The sequence below is a fragment of the Notolepis coatsorum genome (genome assembly GCF_963971535.1).
Source record: "Notolepis coatsorum genome assembly, chromosome: 2".
Taxonomy (NCBI): Eukaryota; Metazoa; Chordata; class Actinopteri; order Aulopiformes; family Paralepididae; genus Notolepis; species Notolepis coatsorum.
In genome coordinates, this window is record NC_140166.1 from 80,871,271 (window position 1) to 80,892,269 (window position 20,999).

General features: G+C 43.8%; 1 protein-coding gene across 3 annotated transcripts in view; it reads left to right on the forward strand.

The window, feature by feature from the left end:
• dagla (diacylglycerol lipase, alpha) overlaps positions 1-20,999 on the forward strand; it is a gene marked incomplete at its 3' end in the record, with an annotated part of 148,716 nt that overhangs the window by 93,796 nt on the left and 33,921 nt on the right. For 2 of the 3 annotated variants that reach the window (XM_084307256.1, XM_084307258.1), the window contains exons 8-15: positions 411-545; positions 1,026-1,103; positions 7,758-7,882; positions 11,181-11,331; positions 13,745-13,828; positions 15,453-15,530; positions 15,873-15,953; positions 16,391-16,533. In XM_084307256.1, coding sequence (XP_084163382.1) covers positions 411-545; positions 1,026-1,103; positions 7,758-7,882; positions 11,181-11,331; positions 13,745-13,828; positions 15,453-15,530; positions 15,873-15,953; positions 16,391-16,533 — 875 coding nt within the window. The remainder of the gene's footprint in view (positions 1-410; positions 546-1,025; positions 1,104-7,757; positions 7,883-11,180; positions 11,332-13,744; positions 13,829-15,452; positions 15,531-15,872; positions 15,954-16,390; positions 16,534-20,999) is intronic. The other variant, XM_084307257.1, reaches the window with a different exon arrangement.

The window sequence follows — 20,999 nt, forward strand, 5'->3', positions numbered from 1 at the left end:
CTACCACCACCATCACCAACTACCACCACCATCACCAACTACCACCACCAACCACTACGACCACTACCTCCACCACTACCACCACCAACTACCACCACCAACCACTACCACCACCACCACCAACCACTACCACCACCAACTACCACCACCAACCACCACCACCACCAACTACCACCACCAACCACTACCACCACCAACCACTACCACCACTACCACAACCACTACCACCACAACCACTACCACCACTACCACCACCAACCACTACCACTACCACCACAACCACTACCACCACCAACCACTACCTCTCCTCCCACACCAGGTTTCTATGCAAACACTCATAGATCATTAGATCACATGTGTTATTGGCCCTAATCTCCACTACTGCCCTTTCTTTACCTCTCTCTTGCCAGGACGCCTACTCCGAGGTGGCCAGCCTGTTCGCAGAGTTCTTCCGGGATCTGGACATCGTGCCTAGTGACATCATCGCTGGCCTGGTGCTGCTTCGCCAGAGGCAGAGGTCTAAGAGGTCTGCTATTCTGGACCAGGTAGCACACGCCCCCGTGTCTGTGCATGTCTGCATACCTGTGTGAATGTCTGTCTGGACCAGGTAGCACACGCCCCCGTGTCTGTGCATGTCTGCATACCTGTGTGAATGTCTGTCTGGACCAGGTAGCACACACCCCCGTGTCTGTGCATGTCAGCATACCTGTGTGAATGTCTGTCTGGACCAGGTAGCACACGCCCCCGTGTCTGTGCATGTCAGCATACCTGTGTGAATGTCTGTCTGGACCAGGTAGCACACGCCCCCGTGTCTGTGCATGTCTGCATACCTGTGTGAATGTCTGTCTGGACCAGGTAGCACACGCCCCCGTGTCTGTGCATGTCTGCATACCTGTGTGAATGTCTGTCTGGACCAGGTAGCACACGCCCCCGTGTCTGTGCATGCCTGCATACCTGTGTGAATGTGTTGTTCTGAGTGACGAACAGTGTGGTTCCTCTGTGCCCCCCCCCCCCTCCCCCTGCAGGCCAACAATGACATTTTAGCCTTCTTATCCGGGATGCCTGTAACGCGGACCACCAGATACCTGGACCTTAAGAATTCTGTGAGTCTTCTCTGTGGTTCTTCTTCACGTGGGCGTTCAGGGTTTCCCTCAGAGGGGGGGGGGGCGCAGCGGTGCCATGTGTGGTTTCCCTCAGAGGGGGGGGGGGGGGCGCAGTGGTGCCATGTGTGCCCACAGCTGATCCAGTGGTAAAGGGGAACCACGCCCCAATTACATGTTAACGGTACAAAAATATTTGTGAAAATGATCAACTCGATCCCAAATTCTGCCTTTAGGAGAGCGTAGCTCATCTTCACAAATATTGATTGAACCGTCTTTCTAATATATAGATTTTTTTTATTTGAGTGGTGTTCCCCTTTAAGTTTGAAACTGCTGTTGCTTATAACTGTACCATGATGTGACCTGTGATTCAATCTTTATTTATACTCGATAATACACTGAGTAATTAAACTCATTTACAGTGCCGTCGAGATGTTGCATACACAAGTGTCACAGTGTGTTCGTAAATATAAAGACATCAGACAATCAGAATAATTAAGAGCACAGGTGCGATACCCATGGTAAAACATTTTAGATGCTTGGGTGTGGAAATATTTCCCACCATAAGACAAACGGTGAAGCACAATTACACAAAAATACAGAACAAAATCAAAGACGACCTGGACAGGTGGGCAAAACTTAAAAACTCAGTACAGGCAAGGGTATCAATAGTTAAGATGGATGTACTACCAAGAATCAACTTCATCAGCTCAATGCTACCGTTACCCCCTCCAGAGGGCTAATGGAAAAGATTACACTCCTCCACATACAAATTTATTTGGAATAACAAACCACCTCGCATAAAAAGATCCACCGCACAGAGAAATAAAGCAGACGGTGGCATGGCAGTTCCAGATTTTTTCCAATATTTTAAGGCTTACACATTAAGACCATTGACAATATGGTTTGATCCCCAGGCTTTGGTATCCTGGAGAGAATTGGAAGAAAACATAGTAGCCCCACAGAGACTGAAGGACATAGCACACACTAAACTTCCAATCAAGCACTGTGAACGAAAATTTGGCCCCATAATTACCCATGCAATCCGAACATGGCGGGAAACACAAAAAAAATATCCTAACCCCCAAAAATGGCATAATCACACTCCCATATTCAATAACAATGCACTCTTAATGGAAAAACGTCCTATAAGATTCCCTATATGGGAAGAGCAAGGCATACACTCATTAGGGGATATTTTTAATAACCAGGGCTTTTGTAGTTATGGAGAAATATGCACAAAGTTTAACCTCACCGAGTCCACATGGCTTTTTTACATACAGTTACGCCTATGTTTGAGGTCTCACGGTGTTCCATTAGACATACCAGTTGAACACCACAGATACCACAAATTCTTCTATGAAAGAGAAACATTGAGAGGTTTTGTATCAGGTTTTTATTATCAATTACTAACGTCCTCGTATGAAACCCTCCAACTAGACAGTCTGGAGGAGGGATATACCAGACCTGGAAAGTGACTTTGATTGGCAAGAAGCATGGGCAAATGTCCGTCTTACATCAAGGAACCCGGACCATCAACAAATCAATCTTAACTATATTCACAGGACATACTTGACTCCTATAAGACTGAACAGAATGGGCCTGAAACAAGACTCAAAATGCTCCCAATGTACAAATGGAGACGAAGGGACATTTATGCACATGTATTGGGACTGCCCACCAGTTAAGGCATTCTGGAAAGATGTGACCCATCAATTATCAAAACTCGTATCTTGGAATATTCCAGTACACCCCTCTGTATTGCTTTTGAATGATGTTTTTGAGTTTGCAGTAAATCCACAGCTAAAGAGATTGGTTTTATCGGGTATCACAGTAGCTAAAAAACTGATCGCATCACGCTGGTTTCAACCGGAAAAAATGTGCCGGAAAGTTTGGTCTCTTACATATCTCGATGTGATTTATCAAGAAATATCTACAGCAAGAATTCTGGGTCTCAACGAATCCAAAATGTCAATGTGGTTAGAAGTGGTGGAGAGAATAAAAGCTAGCTTATAATGGTAGTGTCTGGTTAGGAGTGAGGGATAATGGAGGTACTATCCAAGGAGGGGTCCGGGAGGGGGGGGCTCGAGCTGGAGCATATGTGTGTAGGGTTTTAGAAAATAGGTATTAGGGGTATATCCTGTATAAGGCATTTGTATAATTGTTAATTTCGTTGGATATACACTGTATACGGTAAAATATTATTATAGACTTTTTTTTTGTCTTGTTTCTGTACTTGCATGTAATTTTAGCCACCTTGACTGTTAGTTTCATTATGCATTGTGTGTTGAGTACTGACTTTTAATAATTTCTGTTTTGCAATAAAAAAAAAAAAAAAAAAAAAGCACATTTTAAAATACATACAAATCCAAGCCATTGGGGAGCTCCCGTAGCTCACCGCGTATCTCGGCGCTATTTCTGCGTCGTTTATTATTATTAACACTTTGAGCGCCACGCCTGGTTTTCCGTTTTACCGGCTGAATGCCACCATCGGCGCCAATGTTAACGTTAATATCGCCTAATCTATGTTTTAAATTATGGCTATGTGTCTAATCTGCCCATCGCATTATCAAAGACTATTTTCCTGTCAGTGCTGTCAAGGCAGATTGTTTTTTTATCGCGTCGTTTCCGTTTCAGAGCAGTTAGAAAAGCCCCCGTTTTGATATAAAAAACAGCTCATTCTGGAGCATTCTATGAAAATCGTCTTTTAGTGGAATATTCCACAACGTTGATATTCGTCGGCCTTTTTATGAATCGTTTTCAAATAAACGCTAGATGATCAATATTATACGTGCACGCAAGCACATTACGGCCGCGCACTGATAATCGCTCCGTTGATTTCCTCACAGACTTTTACAGTGAAACCGAAAGAGGACATTTCACAAAACAGCTTATAACTTCATCAAACTTACTCTGATTATCCTAACACTGATAACATAGAGTCCTTACCTGACATCAGATGGTATCCAACTGGTATATTCCAATTCCTGATCACCATTCGAAAAAATCGATACGTGTATGGATCCAACGCGATACTGTAGATCTCCATGATCAACGGGGATCTGAGGTTCCAGAATGAACTGTGGTAACCCCGGCTGGATCAGTGAACTGGAAAATGTGGAGTACCGGATTTTTTCCCCCATTCATTTTCATTGAGTCCATTCCAAAATCACTTATGTCATCTGGGAGACGACAGGGGGCGCTTTTTTCCACAGTGATCGCCGGCGCCCCTCGGCTATACTCGGGTAGGCTCGGGTGATGCAATAATTTTTCAGATCGCTAAAAAAAAATATATATATATATTCCGAGAAATCTCGTGAGTGGCTAGCAACCACCTATAAAAAAAACAGAGAAATCTCGTGAGTGGCACGGAAAGTGTTAAATGGTATAATCTTTTTTTTTTTTTTATCCACTTTTTCTCCCATTTTTCTATATTTTCTCCCATCCCAATTTCGTATCATCCAATTCAACCCTCCCCTGTCACGAACGCTGTTTCTTGCCTCTCACAAGCCGGCTGCAATGTGGACTAAGTCATACATAGCACAAGTCCCCTCCGGTACTTGAGGTAACAGCAGTCGCATATTTTCACCTGCGCAGCTCGATCTCTCAGTGGCGAGGAGTAACGCGTGGGAGGCTCACGCTGCCCCCGACACTTCCTGATTCTACTGCGCAGGCGCACCAACCGACCTGTAGGAGTCGCTGTCCACAACGCCCGATCCCCACCCATCAGTTTCCCACCCCCTAATACGGCCAATGTGTATTAGTATGAACGACCAGCTAAACTGAAAGCAATGTGGAGCGCTGGGCTCGATCGAACAGGCAAGCCCAGCGTCTCCGTCATTCGTGGCGAGCGCCTTGCCCACTACGCCACGTAGCCGCCCAACAGAGGTAATAATTTAAAGACAATTACATATTGTGGTGACATGATTGGTCATTAAGGTTCTAAACCGACCCATAGACACTAGAGTGTCTAGTTTCAGTGTTTCCTGCAGGGTATTCCATGATGTAGGGGCAAAAATGTTATCTATTGTTGGTGCGTTCACGGAGGTATGTTACAATGTAACCGTTTTCAGCAAGGACAGTTTGGCCGAGCACTGAAGGTTGGTTTATTGAATAAAAATGTATTAAGTTGTCTGATCTTAGTGGAGGTGCTCTAGAATTCGGGGTGCGCCTCAGCAAAAAATATTTTGGGGAAACCCTGAATTTTTATTAATGCATTATTATTCAGGAAACTGAGGTTTCTGTCTGAGCTGACACATCTAAACACGATTTACAATAGCCAGGATAAGCTCATGTCTCGACTAAGAACCCAAAATATGATACAGTAGATTATATATATATATATATATATATATATATATATATATATGTACCGTATATATATGCTGGTATTAGCATGTTTTTAAAATTTGTGTAAGTACAGTTTCTAACGTAATCCTCCCAATATTCTGTCTACTCAAGTAGAGGGTGTATTTGTGATCGGGATATATGCATATAAACATGAGGATATGAAGAGACCGATATCCTGACCTTATTAGAGATATTAGCTAATATCTGGAGGACTACAGTCAGTGTGCATTTAAACACACTCAATATTGAATTGGCAAAGCTACTGCCAAGGCTGTATTTCTGGGTTATAGACAGAATAGAATCTATTTTGATCCAGATATCACAGGGAATACAGGGCCCTAATTAAATGAAATGCATCCAAATACCGAGCCATGACTTCAATATTCAAAATAAGAAATTAGCATTCATTCAAATATGTTATCTGTAGTCTAATTTTGAGTATGGTAACATTTACATTACATTTACATTTAGTCATTTAGCTGACGCTTTTATCCAAAGCGACTTACAAGTTCTGTACGACAAGTCATCAGCTGAGTAACAATGTTCATCAAAGTGTTGAGTGCTACAGTGTAGGTTAGTTTATTAGGACAAGTGCATGATAGTAAGGTTAGTTAGGGTTAGATTTGTTTATTTTATCTTTTTTTCAGATAATGGTTGAAGAAGTGCGTCTTTAGTCGATGGCGAAAGATTGGACGGGTTTCAGCTGTCCTAACGGGGGTGGGTAGTTCATTCCACCATTGTGGGGCAAGGACTGAGAATAGGCGACTTCTCTTTGATGACCCTCCCGGAGCTCGGATAGGAGTAGGTCTGAGGCGGCCAGAAGATGCAGAGCGTAGGGGTCTTGAGGGTGTGTAGTTAGAAACCATTGACCGGAGGTAGGCGGGAGCGGTTCCCTTTGCCGCACGGTATGCTAGGTCGAGGGCCTTGAAGCGGATTCGTGGTGAGATGATTTCCTCATCATAGCCCAAAGCCGCCTGAACTATAATGCAAATGATGAGAACACTGTAGGACCTGAGCTTCTGCTGGGACAGCCGACAGATTAGCTCTTAACGGAGAGCTCACATCATTTTCCACATGGCTGCATTTGACAGCACTCAGTATGCGTTGGTGGACCAGTGAGTCAGGAGGTCACAGCTAGCCACTGTTACAGTCTGTGTCTTGGGCTTGAGATGGTGGTCTTAACCCTTTCACTACCACACTACAGAAGGTTAACCTTTCACTACCACACTACAGAAGGTTAACTTTTCCACTACCACACTACAGACGGCTAACCTTTCACTACCACACTACAGTGTGTCGGTTAACCGTCTGTAGTGTGGTAGTGAAAGGGTTAACTGTCTGTAGTGTGGTAGTGAACGGGTTAACCTTCTGTAGTGTGGTAGTGAAAGGGTTAACCTTTTGTTGTGTGGCAGTGAAAGGGTTAACCGTCTGTATTGTCGCAGTGAAAGGGTTAACCATTTTGTAGTGTGGTAGTGAAAGGTTAACCTTCTGTAGTGTGGTAGTGAAAGGTTAACCTTCTGTAGTGTGGTAGTGAAAGGTTAACCTTCTGTAGTGTGGTAGTGAAAGGTTAACCTTCTGTAGTGTGGTAGTGAAAGGTTAACCTTCTGTAGTTGGTTGTGAAAGTGTTAACCATTTGGTAGTGTGGTAGTGAAAGGGTTAATGTGTTGCAACCAGGGCCGGTAGAAATAAGCAATTCACGTATTAATCGCAATTGTAGCTTTTCAAGTCTAGCTTTCTGGATTTTGCATAATGTTCTTTTTCCTGACGCATCGTGTGTTAATTAAAACCCTCTTAACAATAACTGAAGTAATAATACATCTATTTTATATAGTGCTTTTCCAGGTGCTCAAAGACGTACATTCTATTGACTCCGATTTTAATCGTGAAGCATAACGACAATACCGAACACGTAATTGAGCTAATAAACCCTAATAACCAGAATTGAATCGCGAGGTGATTCCCACCCCTAGTTGTTGTTACTCTTCCTCAAAACCTCTGCTGCATTTACAGTAGATTCACTTTTTAAAATAATCTTAAATTGTTTTTAAATTGTTTAACACTGTAAAGTATTTTTTTGTAATTTTAGCTATCTTAATTGTTAGTTTCATTATGCATTGTGTGTACTGACTTTTAATAAGTTAGTTTTTGCAATAATAATTTTTTTTTTTTTTTTTTTTTTTTTTTTTTGACCCCAAGAAGACTAGCTGGTTGCTATGACACCAGCTAATGGGGATCCTTAATAAAATCCTCTTTAGTTGTTGATTGCTGAAACTCTTGTGTGTGTTTGTTTTCCTCTGTCTCTCCCAGACTGAGATGCTCATGTACAAGGAGGTGTGTTACTACATGCTTTTTGCCCTGGCTGCGTACGGTTGGCCCATGTACCTGATGAGGAAGCCTGCCTGTGGGCTGTGCCGATTGGCTAGCTCCTGCCCGTGAGTGCACACACACACACACACACACACACACACACACACACACACACACACACATGCACACACACACACACACACACTTTAATATCTTTATTTGTTCAAGTTTTGTTTTATTTGTCACATAAGGTACATTACAATGAAATGCTTGGTTCGGTATGAGCCCCCTGAGATTGTGCTTCATACTGTAAAAAAAGTTAACAGAACAAAGTCCAAATACTACATACAAAAATATGAAGTACAAAATGCAAACTAGTAGAATTTAGTACATTTAGTAAATTCTAGTAAATTTGTGTCCACATTTTAGACAAAGATCGTTGAACACAAACACTGATTGATGCACAAACAAGTCTTGAAATCTCAAAATGACATATGTATCTAGTCCAAATGTGACGACTGCCAATTATCACAGATATAGAGTTTTGCCAGTGCCTTGGCTCTTGGCTCGGACATCCCTGCTCTCTGCAGCCTCCTCACTACTAGTCTGTGGACGGACATCCCTGCTCTCTGCAGCCTCCTCACTACTAGTCTGTTGACGGACATCCCTGCTCTCTGCAGCCTCCTCACTACTAGTCTGTTAGACGGACATCCCTGCTCTCTGCAGCCTCCTCACTACTAGTCTGTTAGACGGACATCCCTGCTCTCTGCAGCCTCCTCACTACTAGTCTGTGGACGGACATCCCTGCTCTCTGCAGCCTCCTCACTACTAGTCTGTTGACATCCCTGCTCTCTGCAGCCTCCTCACTACTAGTCTGTTGACATCCCTGCTCTCTGCAGCCTCCTCACTACTAGTCTGTTGACATCCCTGCTCTCTGCAGCCTCCTCACTACTAGTCTGTTAGACGGACATCCCTGCTCTCTGCAGCCTCCTCACTACTAGTCTGTTAGACGACATCCCTGCTCTCTGCAGCCTCCTCACTACTAGTCTGTGGACGGACATCCCTGCTCTCTGCAGCCCCCTCACTACTAGTCTGTTGACATCCCTGCTCTCTGCAGCCTCCTCACTACTAGTCTGTTAGACGGACATCCCTGCTCTCTGCAGCCCCCTCACTACTAGTCTGTTAGACGGACATCCCTGCTCTCTGCAGCCCCCTCACTACTAGTCTGTTGACATCCCTGCTCTCTGCAGCCTCCTCACTACTAGTCTGTTAGACGGACATCCCTGCTCTCTGCAGCCTCCTCACTACTAGTCTGTTAGACGGACATCCCTGCTCTCTGCAGCCTCCTCACTACTAGTCTGTTAGACGGACATCCCTGCTCTCTGCAGCCTCCTCACTACTAGTCTGTTAGACGGACATCCCTGCTCTATGCAGCCTCCTCACTACTAGTCTGTTAGACGGACATCCCTGCTCTCTGCAGCCTCCTCACTACTAGTCTGTTAGACGGACATCCCTGCTCTCTGCAGCCTCCTCACTACTAGTCTGTTGACATCCCTGCTCTCTGCAGCCCCCTCACTACTAGTCTGTTAGACGGACATCCCTGCTCTCTGCAGCCTCCTCACTACTAGTCTGTTGACGGACATCCCTGCTCTCTGCAGCCCCCTCACTACTAGTCTGTTGACGGACATCCCTGCTCTCTGCAGCCTCCTCACTACTAGTCTGTTGACGGACATCCCTGCTCTCTGCAGCCCCCTCACTACTAGTCTGTTAGACGGACATCCCTGCTCTCTGCAGCCCCCTCACTACTAGTCTGTTAGACGGACATCCCTGCTCTCTGCAGCCTCCTCACTACTAGTCTGTAGACGGACATCCCTGCTCTCTGCAGCCTCCTCACTACTAGTCTGTTAGACGGACATCCCTGCTCTCTGCAGCCTCCTCACTACTAGTCTGTTGACGGACATCCCTGCTCTCTGCAGCCTCCTCACTACTAGTCTGTTAGACGGACATCCCTGCTCTCTGCAGCTCCTCACTACTAGTCTGTTAGACGGACATCCCTGCTCTCTGCAGCCTCCTCACTACTAGTCTGTTAGACGGACATCCCTGCTCTCTGCAGCCCCCTCACTACTAGTCTGTGGACATCCCTGCTCTCTGCAGCCTCCTCACTACTAGTCTGTGGACGTTACCTAGGCTTCCAAATATACACACCAGCTATTTACATTTGTACCCCAAGCTGTGGAATGGCATCCTTGAGCAGTTGGTATTTTAAAACCATGGTAAGAAATGCCTCTTCCAGACTGTAATCAAAAGTACATCCTAACCTTTAAAATGGTGACCTCTCGACTGTCCTCAACAACAACAACAACAAAAACAACCACATCTGTGGTTGCTGTGACATTTGAAAATACATCATATTCAGTTTCAACATATTAGTTGAAACACAATCACACACACACACACAGACACACAGACAGACAGACAGACAGACAGACAGACAGACAGACAGACAGACAGACAGACAGACAGACAGACAGACAGACAGACAGACAGACAGACAGACAGACAGACAGACAGACAGACAGACAGACAGACAGACAGACAGACAGACAGACAGACAGACAGACAGACAGACAGACAGACAGACAGACAGACAGACAGACAGACAGACAGACAGACAGACAGACAGACAGACAGACAGACAGACAGACAGACAGACAGACAGACAGACAGACAGACAGACAGACAGACAGACAGACAGACAGACAGACAGACAGACAGACAGACAGACAGACAGACAGACAGACAGACAGACAGACAGACAGACAGACAGACAGACAGACAGACAGACAGACAGACAGACAGACAGACAGACAGACAGACAGACAGACAGACAGACAGACAGACAGACAGACAGACAGACAGACAGACAGACAGACAGACAGACAGACAGACAGACAGACAGACAGACAGACAGACAGACAGACAGACAGACAGACAGACAGACAGACAGACAGACAGACAGACAGACAGACAGACAGACAGACAGACAGACAGACAGACAGACAGACAGACAGACAGACAGACAGACAGACAGACAGACAGACAGACAGACAGACAGACAGACAGACAGACAGACAGACAGACAGACAGACAGACAGACAGACAGACAGACAGACAGACAGACAGACAGACAGACAGACAGACAGGACAGACAGTGTATCCGCCTGCCTGTCGCCACAGCTCTCACATTGTACAGTACTTTCACCAACACTGACTAAGTGGTCGTCCTCAAGGGCAATTTCCACTCAGACCACACCCACTCACTGAGGGTTAACAATAAAGCATGCTTACTTAGTGCAATATGTCTCTGTTGTCTCATCTCTCTCTCTCTCTCTCTCTCTCTCTCTCTCTCTTCCCCCCCCCCAGCTGCACGTCAGTGTCGGGCTCTCGTCTGTCCCAGAGTGTGACAGTGGAGGAGGATAACTGTTGTGGCTGTAACGTCCTGGCCATCCGCAGGCACTTCCTGGACAGAGAGCTCAAGCAGGTCCACATTGTCTACACTTCCTGCCACGATGCTGTGAGTAGCCCACCAATTGGCTGACCGCAGGTCAGAGGTCATTCAGACTCAATGACCGGGAAGGATGGAGCGTGTCGGACGGGCCAAATTAGCAGTGTCAGGAAAAGGCCCTTTTCACTTGCTGCTTGCCCATTCACAGAGTACTATTTCTGTCTTGATGGTTCTCTCCCAGGCTTTGGTCAGGCTAATGTAATAATCCTAAGAGTGCCATAATACTATAGTATTAATAATAACAACAACAACTCATCGACATTAAGAATCCTGGCTGATCCCACACATGCTTAGAGAGTTTACATTATTGGAGGGAAAATAAAAACGGTTTACTCGCATCAGTCAGTAACGCGTCCAATTAGCAGTTGAAATAGTTTCCTAATCACGCGGCGTATTAAACATGCCGTTTCTATTTTTAGTCTGCTGAGTCTCCACACCAGAGCAGCCTGTGAGCCGTGCAGCCGCTGTGAGCTCTGAGTTTTCCCAACCATAACACCCCCGTCGGCACGCCGGTCTATAGCGTCTCTGGAAGACGTCCAGAACAGACGGGTTTGGCGGGCCGTCCTCCGTGAAGCCTGTGATGTGTCCCGTCGGAGCCCCGCGGGGACGGGACCTTTTTATTTATTTATATATTATATACTGTCAATAGATTAAAAAAAAATAACTAATTAATCTCACAATTTTCTGTAATTAATCTAGATTAAAAATATCTTTTTTATTTAAGACCGAAGCTTGTAACAGATATTTACTTGACTAAAATCATGGAATTAATGTAAAATCAACACAAAGAAAGTATATTTAGATTCAAATACTATTTGAATAGTATTTTAATAGTAATATAAATCATATTAACAACAAAAATGTGTTCCATCTTCATGTCAGATGATTTTCAAAAAGGTGCATGAGTCGATGCAAAAAAAGAACAAGCAAAGATACTGCTGAAAGTTCAGAACGTTGAAAAATTTTCACTCCATAGATTAATCTAGATTAATTTATTTTAATGCTTTAATTAATTAAAATTAATCTCAAGTTAAAGCATTGATTTTGACAGCCCAAATTTGTTTATTTAACCAGATAAAAAAGCATTGAGACAAAATCTCATTTACAATGCTCACCTGGCCAAGAAAGCAGCAACGTTTCCACAATGGTAAACACAACAAAAACATGTAAAACACAGAGAACAACGCAACAAAAAACAATCACTACATTGTGCACATTTGGAACAATAAAAAACCAAGCTACCTTACTTATGAGCAGCTGGTAGTAAGGACCTCCGATAACATCCATTTAAAACTGGCTAAAGGAACAAGTGCCATCAGTTTGAGGCTTGAATGAAGGTCATTCTAAGACCAAGGACCAAAATAAAAAAGACTCCTTTTTCCAGCCTCAGTCCGCACAGCAGGTACCTGGAACCGTATCCAGGCACTGGATCTGAGGTTGTAAGAGTCGCAAACTGGTGAAAATCTGGCGCATATATTAGTGTTGTCAAAAATATCGATTTTTCGATACATATCTATTCTGAATATTTAAAACAGTTTCAATACTATTTTCCCGCAATATCGATACTTTCTGCACTATCGATTTAAAAAAATATATATGTAATTTTAAAAAAAATTTCAAGAGTCACCTTTTATTTTACAAAAAGTGATGTTTGGTGAAAGTTAGATTTGCACTTTATTAATCCCAATAGGGAAATTCATTCTTGTTTGATGATCAAGAGGCACCTTTTATTTGTTTTAAGTGAAGTTTGGTGAAAAAGCAAGTTATTGCACTATTAAGCCCAATAGGGATATTGATCTTTGTTTGATCAAGAGTAACCTTTTATATATTATTATTATTATTATTTTTTTTAATGAAGATTGGTGAAAGTTAGGTTTGCACTTCAATCCCAATAGGGAAATTCATCTTGGTTTGATATTTCTTTTTGTCAAATAAAAACAAAGGTTATTTGAATGATTTCTAGTTTTCAAGAGAAAAAAATCGATTAAAATCGTAAATCGGATAAAAAAAAATCTGAGATTTTATTTTTAGGCCATATCGCCCAGCCCTAAAACAAAGGGTTTTAAAAGTGTTATATTTCTCTTTTATAATACCAGAGAGAAGGTGAGGAGAATCGACCAGCAACAAAAGCTAAAAAAATATATATATATATATTTAATAAAGAAATTTACATTTTAAGATTAAAATCTTTTCCCCGTGGTATCGAAAATGGTATCTAACACTTTTCAAGGTATCGTATCGAAGTTAGAAATTCCAGTATCGTGACAACACTAACATATATACAGTGTTGTAGCAGTGAACCCTGTGATGTGTCTTGTCGGATTCCCACAGGGACGTTATAATATAGCAGGGACTTCTGGGATGGAAGTCAGAAAACACACACATTGGACTCTGACTCCATCTGTCTCTCCGCTCCTTGAAGGTTTACGAGACTCCGTTCTTCGTGGCGGTGGATCACGGGAAGAAGAAGGTCGTCATCAGTATCCGGGGGACCCTGTCTCCGAAGGTGAGACGCTTAGTTTTAATCTTGTGTTCCCTTCTTCGCCCGATGGAGCGACCGACCGCCTCGACTCCTCCTCCGACAACAACAATGGTCGCCTGTTGATGTTGTGTTATCTATCTCACAGCGACTCTCAGAGCGGTGGAATTCCTCACCGTTGTTTGCCTTTGATAGTTTCCGAGCAATCTCATCATCTAGAATCCTACGTCTCCCCTTGCATGTTTGAAAATAAACGGGTTTCCTTCTTTCTTTGTCTGTATTGCCTCTGCTGGTTTCTTCTTCTTCTCCGTCGTGAGTTGCTTTGCAGTGAGGGAGGCACCCTGTTCACCCGAGTCCCAGCTCCTCGTGAACTGGTGTTACCGGGCGGTGCAGAGAGATGCCCATCCGGTCCATTACTTTGGCTGGACACAGGGTTCGCACAAGGTCCTTGAAGTGCTTAAAGTGCTTGATTTTTTTTTACCAAAAAAAGTCTAGGCCTGGAATTCCTTGAAAACAGCCAATTTTTTTAACAAGGTGCTTAAAAAGTCCATTCACATTGAAAGTTTTGTTCATCCGTGATAAAATTGTTCTGAATCAAGAAATAGATAAAAAATATAAAAAATTAAGTGTAACTAATTGTCGGAAATTGGTTTTATTTTATAAAAAAACAGCATTTCAAAGTGAATTGTATCCCTTTAAATGCCCTTTTTAAAATGAAAAATTGTGCGTGGAATCTTACACCATTCATTCCTGGTCATTTGACAAACATGTACGACATTTGATTTAAAAAGAGAATTCCCCATTAGATAGATCGAACATGTAGTTATGGGACAGAAGGAGAAGTGGAAAACAATTCTATACATATATTTTCGCAACTGAATATCAACAAATCGTCGTGGGGTCCCCTGGAAGACAAATCGCCGTGGGGTCCCCTGGAAGACAAATCGCCGTGGGGTCCCCTGGAAGACAAATCGCCGTGGGGTCCCCTGGAAGACAAATCGCCGTGGGGTCCCCTGGAAGACAAATCGCCGTGGGGTCCCCTGGAAGACAAATCGCAGTGGGGTCCCCTGGAAGACAAATCGCAGTGGGGTCCCCTGGAAGACAAATCGTCGTGGGGTCCCCTGGAAGACAAATCGTCGTGGGGTCCCCTGGAAGACAAATCATCGTGGGGTCCCCTGGAAGACAAATCGTCGTGGGGTCCCCTGGAAGACAAATCGCCGTGGGGTCTCCTGGAAGACAAATCGCAGTGGGGTCCCCTGGAAGACAAATCGTCGTGGGGTCCCCTGGAAGACCGTTTTAGAAGCCAGCAAGCGAATTGAAAAGTTACCGTTTCCTTGTTGGCGTTTACAACAATGACATTCTAGGCTCACGTTATCAAAATGATTTTGTTTTGATTTACGATGACATGAGATCGAATAACGCACAAAATAAATGACATGTATAGTAATTATAATAGCAGGATCTGCAAATGTAAACAAATGCTCCTCCTCTGAAACTGTATAGCTGCTGCTTTAATAGCTGACAGGGTATTACATTTGACATAGTTTTTGGTATATTTGGCATATCTATTTATTGATTTTTTATTGATTTTTTATCACTGCGTCCCTGCCTCGGCTGTGTTGTTTTTAACGAGTGTCCCCTGTTTTGTCAGGACGCTCTCACCGACCTGACCGGGGACTCTGAACGCCTGCCCCTGGAGGAGCAGCACGGGAACTGGCTAGGTCACAAGGTCAGAGGTCGCTTGAACGGCACACGCTCCCTCTCTGAATGTTCTCGACCTCTCGCTGTAGAGCCTCTTTGAGCTCTTTGTCTGCCCTCTGTGGTCCAGTGTTCATCACTGATGTTATCCCAGACCACAAGGCTCATTTGTTTCATCCTTTTTAGAAGTGGAATTAAGTTAACCCAAAAAAATATATATTATATAAAAAAATATATAATTAAAAAAAAAATTAATGTTTTTGACAAAATAGATTAAATGTATGTGACTTTGTCCTCTCCATATTTCTCTCTCTCTCTCTCCATACCTTCCTCCCTTCTCCCTGTACTCCTCCTCCTCCTCTCCCTCTCTCAGGGCATGGTTTACTCAGCAGAGTACATAAAGAAGAAACTGGAGCAGGAGATGATCTTGTCACAAGCCTTCGGGAGAGACTTGGTACGCGGGTCAATATATCACAGATTAGCGTGCTGAGGAGTGGGATGTTGTTCTGTGGAGCACTGGGAGCTCATCGTGAGACTGTCGTGCTTTACGGCAGTTACTATTTGACGGAGCAGGGGACGAAGCATTAAAACCGATGGGAATGTTTGCTTTAAAAAGCGTCTCTATGGTGACGAATATGAAATCAAAGTCTGTCTCTCTCTCTCTCTCTCCTTCTCCCTCTCTCTCTCCCCCTCTCCTCCCCCCCCTCTCTCCCTCTCCCTCTCTCTAACTCCCTATCTCTTCCCCTTTCTCTCTCCCCCTCTCCTCTCTCTCTCTCTCTCTCTCTCTCTCTCTCTCTCTTCCCCCCCCTCTCCCCCCCCCCTCTCCCCCCCCCCTCTCTCTCTCTCTCTCTCTCTCTCTCTCCTCTCTCTCTCCCCCCCCCCCCCCCCCAGGGTAAGGGCACCATGCACTATGGCCTGGTGATCGTAGGTCACTCTCTAGGAGCAGGCACTGCTGCCATCCTGTCCTTCCTGCTTAGGCCCCAGTATCCCACACTAGAATGCTACTCCTACTCCCCACCAGGAGGCCTTCTCAGGTGAGTGTGGGCGGGTGGGGAGGGGGGGGGGGGGGGGGGGGTTGTACCCGAGGGACAGTTGTTTTTGTATTTGTATTTATTTATTTATTAACACAGTTAAACAAAAGTAAAAAAAAAAAAAACATAATAAGTTATAACCATATTGTGAAGGAGAAGTTAGAAGCCTAGAGGCTTATCGAGAACTTCCCCTGTTTTATAAAATCAAACATACAAAAATATACATGTTATAAAATACCAGAATACATTCAAAAGTTACGTGTTAATACAAACATACATACATGCATATACAGTATACTGCGTAGTGCGTAAATAATCATACGTACCCACCCACCTGCCTACAAACCTACCCACCCACATAACCAAATGCATACCTACATGTATGACCTATTTATCTATCTACTACTTTAGGATATGAGCATTTTTTTTTGTAGTTTGCTTTAAAAATAAGCAGAGATGGAGATGTCCTCAGCATAGGATCAGCTGCATTCCAAAGATTGGACCCTCTATACCTCACTGAGAACTGCCTAAGTGAAGTACCACAATAAGGCATATGCAGGTCCCTGGACTGACGTGTAACATCAGTTATATATATATATATATAACAAAGAGATAAAAGAAGGAATAGCAGCGTTTGGAGGCTTACGTGGGAAGAAACACATTCCGTATGTGTGTGTTGTAGTTCAACAGGTCACCTTAACACCTACCATCCTGCAGCCTCCTTCAGCCTGACTGGCTGCTGCCTGCTGCACAAGCTCCTCTCACATGCTGTGTGTACGTGGACGTGGTAGTGTGCACGTGACGGTGGTGTGGTAGTGTGCACGTGACGGTGGTGTGGTAGTGTGCACGTGACAGTGGTGTGGTAGTGTGCACGTGACGGTGGTGTGGTAGTGTGCACGTGACAGTGGTGTGGTAGTGTGACAGTGGTGTGGTAGTGTGCACGTGACGGTGGTGTGGCAGTGTGCACGTGACGGTGGTGTGGTAGTGTGCACGTGACGGTGGTGTGGTAGTGTGCACGTGACAGTGGTGTGGTAGTGTGCACGTGACAGTGGTGTGGTAGTGTGCACGTGACAGTGGTGTGGTAGTGCGACAGTGGTGTGGTAGTGTGCACGTGACAGTGGTGTGGTAGTGTGCACGTGACAGTGGTGTGGTAGTGTGACAGTAGTGTGCACGTGACAGTGATGTGGTAGTGTGACAGTGGTGTGGTAGTGTGACAGTGATGTGGTAGTGTGACAGTGGTGTGGTAGTGTGCACGTGACAGTGATGTGGTAGTGTGACAGTGGTGTGGTAGTGTGACAGTGGTGTGGTAGTGTGACAGTGGTGTGGTAGTGTGACAGTGGTGTGGTAGTGTGCACGTGACAGTGGTGTGGTAGTGTGACAGTGGTGTGGTAGTGTGCACGTGACAGTGGTGTGGTAGTGTGACAGTGGTGTGGTAGTGTGCACGTGACAGTGGTGTGGTAGTGTGACAGTGGTGTGGTAGTGTGCACGTGACAGTGGTGTGGTAGTGTGCACGTGACAGTGGTGTGGTAGTGTGACAGTGGTGTGGTAGTGTGACAGTGGTGTGGTAGTGTGACAGTGGTGTGGTAGTGTGCACGTGACAGTGGTGTGGTAGTGTGCACGTGACAGTGGTGTGGTAGTGTGACAGTGGTGTGGTAGTGTGACAGTGATGTGGTAGTGTGACAGTGGTGTGGTAGTGTGCACGTGACAGTGGTGTGGTAGTGTGACAGTGGTGTGGTAGTGTGACAGTGGTGTGGTAGTGTGACAGTGATGTGGTAGTGTGACAGTGGTGTGGTAGTGTGACAGTGGTGTGGTAGTGTGCACGTGACAGTGGTGTGGTAGTGTGACAGTGGTGTGGTAGTGTGCACGTGACAGTGGTGTGGTAGTGTGCACGTGACAGTGGTGTGGTAGTGTGACAGTGGTGTGGTAGTGTGACAGTGGTGTGGTAGTGTGACAGTGGTGTGGTAGTGTGCACGTGACAGTGGTGTGGTAGTGTGACAGTGGTGTGGTAGTGTGCACGTGACAGTGGTGTGGTAGTGTGACAGTGGTGTGGTAGTGTGACAGTGGTGTGGTAGTGTGACAGTGGTGTGGTAGTGTGCACGTGACAGTGGTGTGGTAGTGTGCACGTGACAGTGGTGTGGTAGTGTGCACGTGACAGTGGTGTGAAGCTGTGCTCCTAAGCTGCACAGGCTTGGAGCTTTACACTTGAAGGTGCAGTAAGCTGTATTTATTTTGTCAGAATAAGTTAAGCAGCTCTACATTCCGACAGCCGTCGGAGAGAACCCTAGATAAGAAATCTTGCCAAGAGAAATGAGCTGGCAGATTATTTTACTCGTTTCAAGCTCGTATTTGCTTAAAACTCAGCTATTATTATTTATGTCAGACCGTTGTTGCAGTGTGGAGTTCTCTCTCCTGATTGGATAACGTGGGAACGGGATACCAGAACATGTATTCTGTGTTTACTGCAGAGCGGTGGGACTGGGAGACCCATGTTACTGACCAGACACTCTATATCAGTGATGGCTGTCGGAATGGAGAGCTATTACTTTAACAAAAGAATGTCATTTGAAGAATATCATGTTTCTTGGCTGTCACCTAAAATGATTTGAGAAGATATTATATGGAGAAGAGTATCTGTATTGAGAAGATATTATAGGAAGAAGAGTGTCTGTATTGAGAAGATATTACAGGGAGAAGAAGTGTCTGTATTGAGAAGATATTACAGGAAGAAGAGTGTCTGTATTGAGAAGATATTATAGGGAGAAGAGTGTCTGTATTGAGAAGATATTACAGGAAGAAGAGTGTCTGTATTGAGACGATATTACAGGAAGAAGAGTGTGTATTGAGAAGATATTATAGGGAGAAGAGTGTCTGTATTGAGAAGATATTATAGGGAGTAGACTAGTAGAGTGTCTGTATTGAGAAGATATTATGGGAAGAAGAGTGTCTGTATTGAAGATATTATAGGAAGAAGAGTGTCTGTATTGAGAAGATATTATAGGAAGAAGAGTCTGTATTGAGAAGATATTATAGGGAGAAGAGTGTCTGTATTGAGAAGATATTATAGGAAGAAGAGTGTCTGTATTGAGAAGATATTATAGGAAGAAGAGTCTGTATTGAAGATATTATAGGGAGAAGAGTGTCTGTATTGAGAAGATATTATAGGAAGAAGAGTGTCTGTATTGAGAAGATATTATAGGAAGAAGTGTCTGTATTGAAGATATTATAGGAAGAAGAGTCTGTATTGAGAAGATATTATAGGGAGAAGAGTGTCTGTATTGAGAAAATATTATAGGAAGAGTGTCTGTATTGAGCAGATATTATAGGAAGAAGAGTCTGTATTGAAGATATTATAGGAAGAAGAGTGTCTGTATTGAAGATATTATAGGAAGAAGAGTGTCTGTATTGAGAAGATATTATAGCATTGGAAACTATAGAAATACATGACATTGAAAAGAATCTCATGCTCTGTAGTCAAACATATTATGACAACAGCCCAAAAGCACTGAAAATATTAGCATTTAAACTAAAGAAACAGAAAGAAAAAACTGCAATAGCCACTATCATGGATAACAACTCCACATAATTATAAGAGGGGGAAATCGAAAATAGCATTATGTTTTAAGGATTATTATCAAAACCTCTACACTCCAGAAGTAATAGGTGTGGACCCACAGAAAATTAAACAATACCTAGATATTTTAAACCTTCCCACAGTGTCCGTTAAACTAAATAATGAATTAGTACAACCAATAGTAGAGACAGAAATCCTAAAGGTCATCCAGAAGGGTAAACCGGGAAAAAGTCCTGTAAGTGATGGATTTACTTACGAATTCTACAGGGAGTTTAGATACCTAGTTACTCCCATCCTATGTAGAGTTTTTAATGAGATCCTACAAACAGGAAACTGGCCGGACACATGGAATTCTGCAATCATTACTGTTATACCTAAAGAAGGAAAAGACCCGACAGACTGTGCATCATATAGACCAATATCGCTCTTAAATGTAGATCAAAAATTATTCGCATCAATTATAGCAACCAGACTCTCACATATACTACCTAATATAATTAACTTGGACCAAACAGGATTTGTTAAAGATCGTCTCCTAAGCGACAATGTGCGGCGTACTCTAAATATCATTGATTATGCAGTACAAACAAAGCAACAAATGCTGACATTGACATTAGATGCTGAAAAAGCCTTTGATCGGGTGTCATGGCCCTTCATATTTGGAGTATGTGAGAATTTTGGATTCCACCAAACTTTTATTAAATTGATTAAGGGAATATATAAAGAACCTAACGCAAGAGTAAGAGTGAATGGGACACTCTCTACGAACTTTATTTTAAAAAGGGGGACAAGACAAGGGGACCCATTATCGCCCCAAATATTTGCCTTATGCATAGAACCCTTAGCCGAAAGCATAAGGAAAAATATGAGGATAAAAGGTCTCACAATAAAGGAAGAT